We start from the raw sequence: 9,441 nt of genomic DNA on the forward strand, positions 1-9,441 counted from the left end.
ATGATCCTGACCTTTGATACAGCAACAGGCCAGCGTCCAGATGAGGATGGTGATGAGAGTCATGATGTTTGTGGTTTCTGCTGTGCTGACTGACAGATCTGAGTCCTGCTGTGTTGAACTCGCTGGACTATAAACATTCTCAGTTCTCTTGAAAATCAACTGACGATGCAAAGCCTCCTCTCTGTGGAAAAGATTTCTCTGCTCTCAACACAATGAAGACAACATGAGACACAGGGAAGAAAATGTTTTTATATTTACACTAAATATGATGATAATGGAACTGAAAAGATTATAACAAAAGAAGAGCAGGTAAGGTTTGTCTGCAGTCAGGTTCTTTTGAATGGTTTTCGCTCCATTTAATTTGATTACAGGGCTTATTGTAGATTAATGTATTTGGAATTATTTAATATTATGATTTCAACAATTGGCTCTGTTGATGTAAAATTGGGAGCAAAACCCTTTTAATTTTAAGTGGAGATCATAGTTGCATCATTTTCAGTTGAGGAAAAGTAAAACTACATGAAAAGCTGAATGAACTTCATTTAAAGATGTAATTTTTAAACCATATGATTAAGGCCTTTATAAAATAACATAAGGTATATATTTTAGTCATTTATTAGAAAAATCAGAGTTGTTTTCAGTTCTTAGTTTCTTGTTCAGGGTGCAGGAGGTTTTTGTACGGCCACTTAATGAGTTTGTATCACTGTGGTACACTTTTGGTGGAGGAACCAAAGTCATCGTTGACTGTAAGTACCAGAAATTTAAACTTTGCAAAACTTGTAGCATTTATTCTGCATTTTTTTTTAAATATTGAAGAGAACTTTGATGAAGTTCAGTGATTGTTGCTGATCAATTTTATTGTTTATCAGACAAAGCTGATCTCTGAGACGAAAGTTCACTGACACTCATTGATACAAATGTCTGAATTTACTCGGAAAAAATTAAATTCTAAAAATTAAATTATTGTTTTTAGTATTATCCAGTTAAAATATTAGTAATATTAGAGAATTTTCAAGCTGTAATTCTCAAAGCATAACATTTGTGGATTCATTTTATTTTTTAAATTTTGAATTTGAAAATAACTGTATGTTGAAAATTTTGTTTATAAATTTCTGCTAAAATATTAACTGAACTTAGATCAGATCAGCTTTGTGTTCACAGTTAACTTATTTTAAATGTCATTTAAAGGAAGTGAAAGAAACAGATGCCAAAGTTTTAACTGTATTCACGAGTGTCTCAACTCTGTCAGTTTAACTTAACTTAAAATCATTCTTGAAGTGTAACATTTATAGATTCATTTTATTTTTAAGTTTTGAATTTGAAAATAATTGTTTTTTTGAAAATTTTGTTGATGGATTTCTGCTAAAAACATTAAATGAGTTTATCAGAAAAGGCAGATCAGTTTTCTGTTCACGGTTAACTGATTTTAAATGTAGTTTAAAGGAAGTGAAAGAATCAGATACCAAAGTTTTAACTGTATTCACAAATTTCTCAGCTCTGTCGGTTTAAAATAAGAAAATCAATCTCTAAGCGTAACATTTCTAGATGTGTTTTATTTTTACATTTTTAACTTGAAAGTAACTGTTTATTAAAAACTTTGTTCATGGATTTCTGCTAAAAATATTAAATGCGTTCATCAAAAATGCAGATCCGCTTTGTGTTCACAGTTAAGTGATTTTAAATGTAGTTTAAAGGAAGTGAAAGAAACAGATGCACAAGGTTTAATTGTATTCACAAGTTTTGAATTTGAAAATAACTGTTTTCTTTGAAAATGTAGATCAGCATGGTGTTTACGATTAACTGATTATAAAAGAAAGAAAGTGAAAGAAACAGATGCCAAAGTTTTAACTGTATTCACGAGTGTCTCAGCTGTGTCAGTTTAACTTAAGGAAATCATCACAGTGAACAGTTATTAAGTGTAAAACATTATGAAAATAAAATTTTATCAATTAGCCTTCATGTAGTTGTTTTTACCAGCTTTCATTCTAATCCCCCCCCCCCCCCCCTCTCATCCCACTCTCTCTCCTCCAGTGGGTGTGGTACGGCCCACTCTGACTGTCCTCCCTCCCTCCAAAGAGGAGGAGAAGCAGAACAGTGCCACTGTGGTGTGTCTGGCCAGTGGGGGCTTCCCCTCAAATTGGAATCTGGGCTGGAAGGTGGGGGGCACCAGCACATCCTCAGGGGTGTCAAACAGCCCTGAAGTCCTGGGGACAAACGGTCACTACAGCTGGAGCAGCACCCTGAGCCTCTCTGCAGACCAGTGGAGGAAGGCGGGCTCAGTGACCTGTGAGGCCAGTCTGAGTGGACAGAGCCCTGTCACTCAAACCCTGAACCCTGACCGCTGCTCAGAGTAGAGCCTCAGCAACACTTCCTGTCTGCAAATGTGTTTTATAGTTTGATGAAGCCACACATTTCCTCTGTTCTCATATTCTTGCAAACATTTGACTCTTTTCATGTGCATGCAGATTTCATCAGCTAATCTTTTCCACCTGTGCTTTAAAACCATGCTGTAAAAAAGTCAACATCACAAAATAAAATCACAGCTTATGAAAAATCACTTTTGTTTTGTCCTTTTCATAAATTTCACAGAAATGTAAAATTATTTGTACATATTAATATATATTTCTGATATTTTATATTTCATTTCATAGTTTGCATCAAAATGTTATATTTCATAACATTATTTGTTATTAAATCATTAGAATATATATCAGTTTATTATTTTATGCAGTGAATGAACCCATGAAAAAGCAGCAGGTCAGAGTCCAGATGAGGAGTCATGATGGTTGTGGTTTCTGCTGTGTTGACTGACAGATCTGAATCCTGCAGAGTTGAACTCACAGGACTATAAACCTTCTGAGTTCACTGGAGGATCAGCTGATGATGCAAAGCCTCCTTTCTATGGAAATGATTTCTCTGTTCTTAACACACTGAAGGGAATGGTATACATAAAATCCAAAGAACTATGGTTTGGACTTACACTAAATTAATGGAGCTGATGAAAAGGTTAATAATAAACAGCAGGTGATGATAGGGTTAAAATTTATTAAGTATAATCACTATGATTCAGTTAACTGAGAATGAGGAAAAAGTTACCGTTTTTCTGTTCTCATCCATGTTATGCTTTAAAATTATTGCAGTAAAAATCCAAGAAAACAAGCTAGTAAAAAAAGATCACTTTAATATGAGCTATTTTAATATTAACATTATTAAATTTCAAAGTTGGATTAACCATCTTATTTCTATCACAAATCACACAGTGAAGTTTATAACCCATTATTGATTGTGTTAATAACATGGCATGTTTTTATTCCATTAATCATCACAATCTACATTAGATTATTACTACATGATTAATTGATAGTAAACAGTGATAAACAGCTGTTTCTATTACTGGACTGAATAAGATAATATTCAATGATATTTATTTAAGTTAAATCTGTTTATGTAAAGCTGTTAGTTTCTTCAGTTTTATTTAGATTCATTGTGTTTGTGCTTGATTATTCTCATCACAGTCTCTTCACCAACACTGCACCTGCAGCCTTCAGCCAGACTGAAGGAGGTTTTTGTACAGCTATAAATCACTGTCTAAACACTCCACTGCCATGCCAGCCCAGACAGTAATAATCTCCAGCATCTTCAGCCTGAACACCACTGATGGTTAAAGTGTACTGAGAACCAGATCTACTACCACTGAATCGAGACGGAGTTCCTGAGAAGTGAGTTGATGCTTTATATATTAGAAGCTTGGGAGGTCACAGCGCTGATGGTCACAGTCCCTCCAAGACTGAAAGACTTGGTTTTATAAGTCTGGGTCAGAAAATTGGCAAATGAAAAAACATGCATCAGGAAGACAAATTAACCTTTCAGACTGAATGTACACATAAACAGAGCAGAGAAAACTTCACCAAACATTCTCCTTATTTAAAAAAAATCTCTCACCCCGACTCAGAAAGCCCAACAAAAGAATCACCAACATTGGAAACATCATCCTGATTCAGTTTTCAGTGGAAGTGCAGGAGAGCATGTGTGACAGGAGAACTTAAATTCTGAGGAGCAGTGAAAGTGTGCAAAACACATTTTAGGAGTAAAACACCCTCCTCTCCCAATCCAACCGAAAACACAGAGGTCGTGTGTGTGTGTGTGTGTATGGGGTAGGGGGGGGGGGGGGGGGGGGGGGGTTATTCAACCTTTTATTTATATTTTTCTCACTCAGAGATGCATGGTGCCCCTGCTGGTGAGTGGGCCCACATTAATCAGTATCTGCAGACACTATTTGATTCATTTTGATCATTCTGACAAACTGGATCTACATTTATTTGGGGAAAAAAATGAACTGCTCCTGATAGCATAAAGACTCTGATGAAGCCTAGCCATACTGCATATTAAAAAGCATACACCAAGTTGTTGGTATTTTAAGCCATGTATGGGTGAATTGGCTCTTTTTTAAAATAAAAAGTAAATTTGTTTTTTCTTTAGATTGTTTGCTGTTTGCTCTTTAGCCACCCATCAGCATATTGTTCTGTATGGATTTCAGAACATCTGTATATGTCACCTGAATTGCTTTGACAAAAGTGTAGAGCAAACATGTAACATGCGCAGTGGGTGCATTATAGCACTAACTGAACTAAACATCTGAAGCTGAAAGATTGAGGAAAAATCTAAATTTCACTTCCCCTTCAATGAACATCGGGACATTTCTGTACGACAGCGCTACATTTAGTAGAGCAGTGGGTATCAATCTCCTGTAACAGATCATGGCTGCAACACATCAATTCTAAATCAATTTATGAATAGTTTGATTGATACTTTGGTCCAACTATGCCGATGTGCTTGTCCTCACACATATGTTTCAGGATAGCTGAACTCCAGACAAGGCTCAGAGACATGGTTTCTCTTTGATAGTGGTCGCAGCAAAATGTAAAAAATGCCATTGTAATGTATATAGCATCTGCAGGGCAAAAATTTCAGTATGACAAGTATAAAACCAAACATTACTATTTTGCATGCAAAACCTGATACCTTAAAAATAGTTCACACTATCGGAGGCACAACAGATATTCAAATTACACCATGGGTCAGTGAGCACACCTGCATCTGTGGAGTCCATCTCTGCTTATACAATAATCAGGTTTGCCCTCTTGTATCAAAATAAGGGAATCTTTACCCTCTTTCTGGTATTGGATAATGGATAAATAATAGGTAAAGAAAATTAAGACATTTTTATCATGCTGAACTTTCTGAGTTAATGTGAATTGCATATTCAGAAAAGCAAGTATAATTATATAAACAGATAACATTTGATTTAATTCCTGTCAGGAAATGTGAAAAGAACATGATTTGCAGTAATCAGAATTCTTCTAAAATCACTTTTCCAAAATTCCCCCAAAGTGAATTAATATATAAATGTAATTCTACATTTAGTGCTCAGTGAGGTTACTGTCAGCTCTGTGTTCAGTGCTCTGTGTCAGAGTCTCTGTCAGCTCCTGCTGTAACAGCTCAGTGTCTCTGCAGTCTGACTGAGGGAGGTTTTTGTACAGCTACAAATGACTGTGTGAACACCCCACCACTGTGGTAACTCTGACAGTAGTAAACTGCAGCATCTTCATTCTGAGCTCCACTGATGGTCATAGAGAAGTCAGAGCTGCTTCCACTGCCACTAAATCGAGCTGGTGTTCCTGACTGAAGTGTTGTTGCATATTTTATTGAGAGTTTTGGAGTCTGCCCAAGTTTCTGTTGATACCAGAACATACATGGATAACCATAACCACAGCTACCCACAGCTTGGTTGGTCCTACAGGTCAGAGTGACAGTGGATCCAAGAGCTATTGTCACTACTGGAGGTTGAGTCACAGTCACCTGACTGCTGCATCCTGCATGCACACACACACACACAAAAAAAAACCCTTTAATTTATCAACAGAAATAAATGAGAGAAAAAACAGCATGTCATGTTTGAAATGTTGCTGAGTGAATGAACCTGTGAAACAGCAGCAGGTCAGAGTCCAGATGAGGATGGTGATGAGAGTCATGGTGGTTTCTGCTGTGCTGACTGACAGATCTGAGTCCTGCAGTGTTGAACTCACAGGACTATAAACCTTCTGAGTTCTCTGGAGGATCAGCTGATGATGCAAAGCCTCCTCTCTATGGAAATTATTTCTCTGCTCTCAGCACACTGAAGAACATGGGACACAAAGTCAGATCAATTGGACAGTTTTGATATTTGGATTAACAGCACTGTGGCTGGTATATTTAGTTTTTACTTTGGTATCAACAACACATTATTTTTTTATTGCAGTTTGAAATATATTGTGATTGTCTCATATTCATGATTCAGGATTCATTTATTTTTTGCTCAGTAATTTCAACTAAAAACAATAGGATTATTTCATCTGAAAATCAACTTTTGTTCTTCAGTTCTTCCATCTATTTTATTCCACTTATCCTTTTCAATCATTAAGCAATTTTAACTCAGTCTAGTTAAAACATCTTCTGCATTTAATGAGGTGCAAACTGTGATGTTTTACTTGAAAATAGTTCATTGTTCAGAGCTGTTTTGCAAGGAAGAATGGGCAAGAATTTCAGTCTCTCGATGTGCAAAACTGATAGAGACATACCCCAAGCGACTTGCAGATGTCCTTTGTTATTTACTTTGATGACACATATACGGAGTTGTGGTGTGAAACGCTGATTTGCACAACGATCGTATATTGTATGTTATTGAGTATGAGCTACCTAGCCTGCACTAGGCTGTTGGTGCATTAGCACACACTCCTCATAGAATGATAGTTGTTTACTGTCTGATTTTGTCACATGTAGATTTACACAGGATGCTGGCATTTTCTATATACAATTATTAACACAAAGTAATAAAAACTCATGTCACTTAAAGTCAGAACCTTTTCAGTGTTATATGACCCTCTGCCTGAGTTTTCTCTTTCACATGTTGACACTCACTCAACATATCATGAGCTTTCTGTGATAACAACAAATTTTCTTTTTCTACCTTAGGTTTTGTCCTGATTTACTGCAACATAAACAGCTATCTGAATATTAATGAAATTTGAATCTTCCTCAGGTTGGATTTTTTTACACAGACAAAAACCAAGATACAGACAGTAACATAGTTGAGACTGAGATACACACACACAGAGAGAAGAAGAAGAAAGAAAAGAAGAGGGAAACACAGAGACAGAGAAAGATGCAGAAACAGGAAAGGAAGAGCACATAGAGACAGGTGAGGTGAGACAAAGAGTGGAAAACATTTTATATCCTAAACATGATAATTGCCCACTTGCCTTTGACCCCTCCTAATTTGCATAAAGTCTCAGCCCATGAAACTTGAACCCCAACCAATTGTCTTTTGGTTAAACTACGCCCACTCTAAAGTCACATGTTTAAGGCGTACACATCACAGGGGTACCTTTTGTTTTATGACGGTTCAGACAGATGTCACAAATGATGAACATTTCTACTCAAACATCCGCTAGGATAACATCGTTAGTACCACTCCACTTAGCCAAGTCTTATCTCTACCCCCTCCTGGCCAGAAGAGCGCGAGGGTGGGGGCCTACAGAACTCCATTTTAGGAATGTACCTATCATAAAACATTGCTGAAGTATAACATAGTGTTACAGGTGTCATGAGGAACAGTGCTCACTCTGGAAACTCTCCAAAACCCTCAAACGCACACCTAAGATCTAACAGGTCTCACCCTCACCCCAGTGACCCAGAGAACATAAAGCACTCTATACATTTCTGGAGCTTGAAAAAGGCGACTGGACTTGTTCCAGTGACCTCAATAGGCCACAGGAAACAATGGAGCGGAGTCCTAAATTGGTTTCAACTGAAACCACTGATTAAATATGACCCACGCCCCCTTCACACCTGGGCACATGTATTCACGCACATGATCAATAGAGGGTCTTAACCACCTCCAGGGGACTACGCCCACAGGGGTTTAAATACCTGGGTCTCTCCACCATTTGGTTGAGAACTGAAGAAGCCTTTCGGATGAGAGGTGAAACGTCTTCAAGAAACAAAAAGAAGTCCAGTCGCCTTTTTCAAGCTCCAGAGACTACTATGACCTGGATGACTGAGAATCTACACAGACATACCACTCTATACATTGGTGTGTGTGTCTGGGGTTTTCTCTTACTTTGCACAGGCCATAAAATTGGTATCTAAAACATGAGAATACTAACTCCATGCACCAGTATGAAGGCCATACAGTACAAATAACATAGGTGAACAATAAAAGCAGATAGATTCCCTGGCACCTGGGTGGCTTAGTGGTGAAGCCGGCGACCACATACATATGCCACATTGCGGTGCGGGCGGCGTGGGTTCGCATCCCGGCCTGTCGCCAATTTGCCCGTGTGTCTTCCCCTGTATCTTTCCCCCCATTTCCTGTCTCTCTCCACTGTCACAAAACGCCGCTGTGGCCAAAAAAAAAAAACATAGATTCCCATATATGTGATGATAAATCAAAGTAACAATGACTCATCAGAGGCCCCTGGGAACAGGGCCAGTAATTAGCCATGGGGAAAGTAGAGTATTGAGATAATGGATGTGTGTCCCCTGGCAGTGGAAGAGTGGCCCTCACAGTACATACTGTAATATGGAATGATGGATGTCCCACTCGTGTGGGTGGGGGGAAGTCCCGCCCAGAATATGACGCAATGAGTGTGTGGCTACTGCTAGTGGAAAAGACCCACCCACTATACAGTACAAAATATTGAATGGGCCTCTGCTTGCAGTAAGAAAGGTATAGATAATAAATGAAAGTATTAAAAATATCCATACACTGTGTGGGTTCTCTCTGGGTAATCTGGCTTCGGCCCACAGTCCAAAGACATGCAGTTAGTGGGGTTAGATTAATTGGTGATTCTAAATTGGCTGTAGGTGTGAATGTGAGTGTGAATAGTTGTCTGTCTCTCTGTGTTGGCTGCTGACCTGTGCTGGTGTACCCCGCCTCTCACTCTAATGCAGCTGGGATAGGCTCCAGCACCCCTGCGACCCTGATTAGGATAAGTGGAATAAGATGTGCTCTTGTCAGCTCTGTGTTCAGTGCTCTACTTTGCTTCCTCGTCAGCTGCACTCAGTTCCTGCTGTAACAGCTCAGTGTCTCTGCAGTTTGACTGAGGGAGGTTTTTGTGCAACTACAAAGGATTGTGTGAACACATCAGCACTGTTTATGCTGTGGATACTCTTACAGTAGTAAACTGCTGCATCTTCAATCTGAACTCCACTGATGGTCAAAGAGAAGTCAGATCTGCTTCCACTGCCACTAGGTCGAGCTGGTGTTCCTGAATGTCTTATGCTCACATGTCTAATCAGGAGCTTTGTAGTCTGTCCAGATTTTTGTTGATACCAGAACATACACTGACCATCACCACAGCTACCCACAGCTTGGTTGGTCCTACATGTCAGAGTGACACT

General features: G+C 38.5%; 1 gene segment (V, D, J or C); it reads left to right on the forward strand.

Annotated features, from left to right (window-relative positions):
* On the forward strand, positions 1-2,544 carry LOC115772752 (Ig lambda-2 chain C region-like). The segment is given in 3 exon segments: positions 1-49; positions 597-746; positions 2,032-2,544. Coding segments are annotated over 3 exon segments (522 nt in total).
* The last annotated feature ends 6,897 nt before the right edge of the window (positions 2,545-9,441 follow it).

This window comes from Archocentrus centrarchus, chromosome 22 (assembly GCF_007364275.1).
Source record: "Archocentrus centrarchus isolate MPI-CPG fArcCen1 chromosome 22, fArcCen1, whole genome shotgun sequence".
Taxonomy (NCBI): Eukaryota; Metazoa; Chordata; class Actinopteri; order Cichliformes; family Cichlidae; genus Archocentrus; species Archocentrus centrarchus.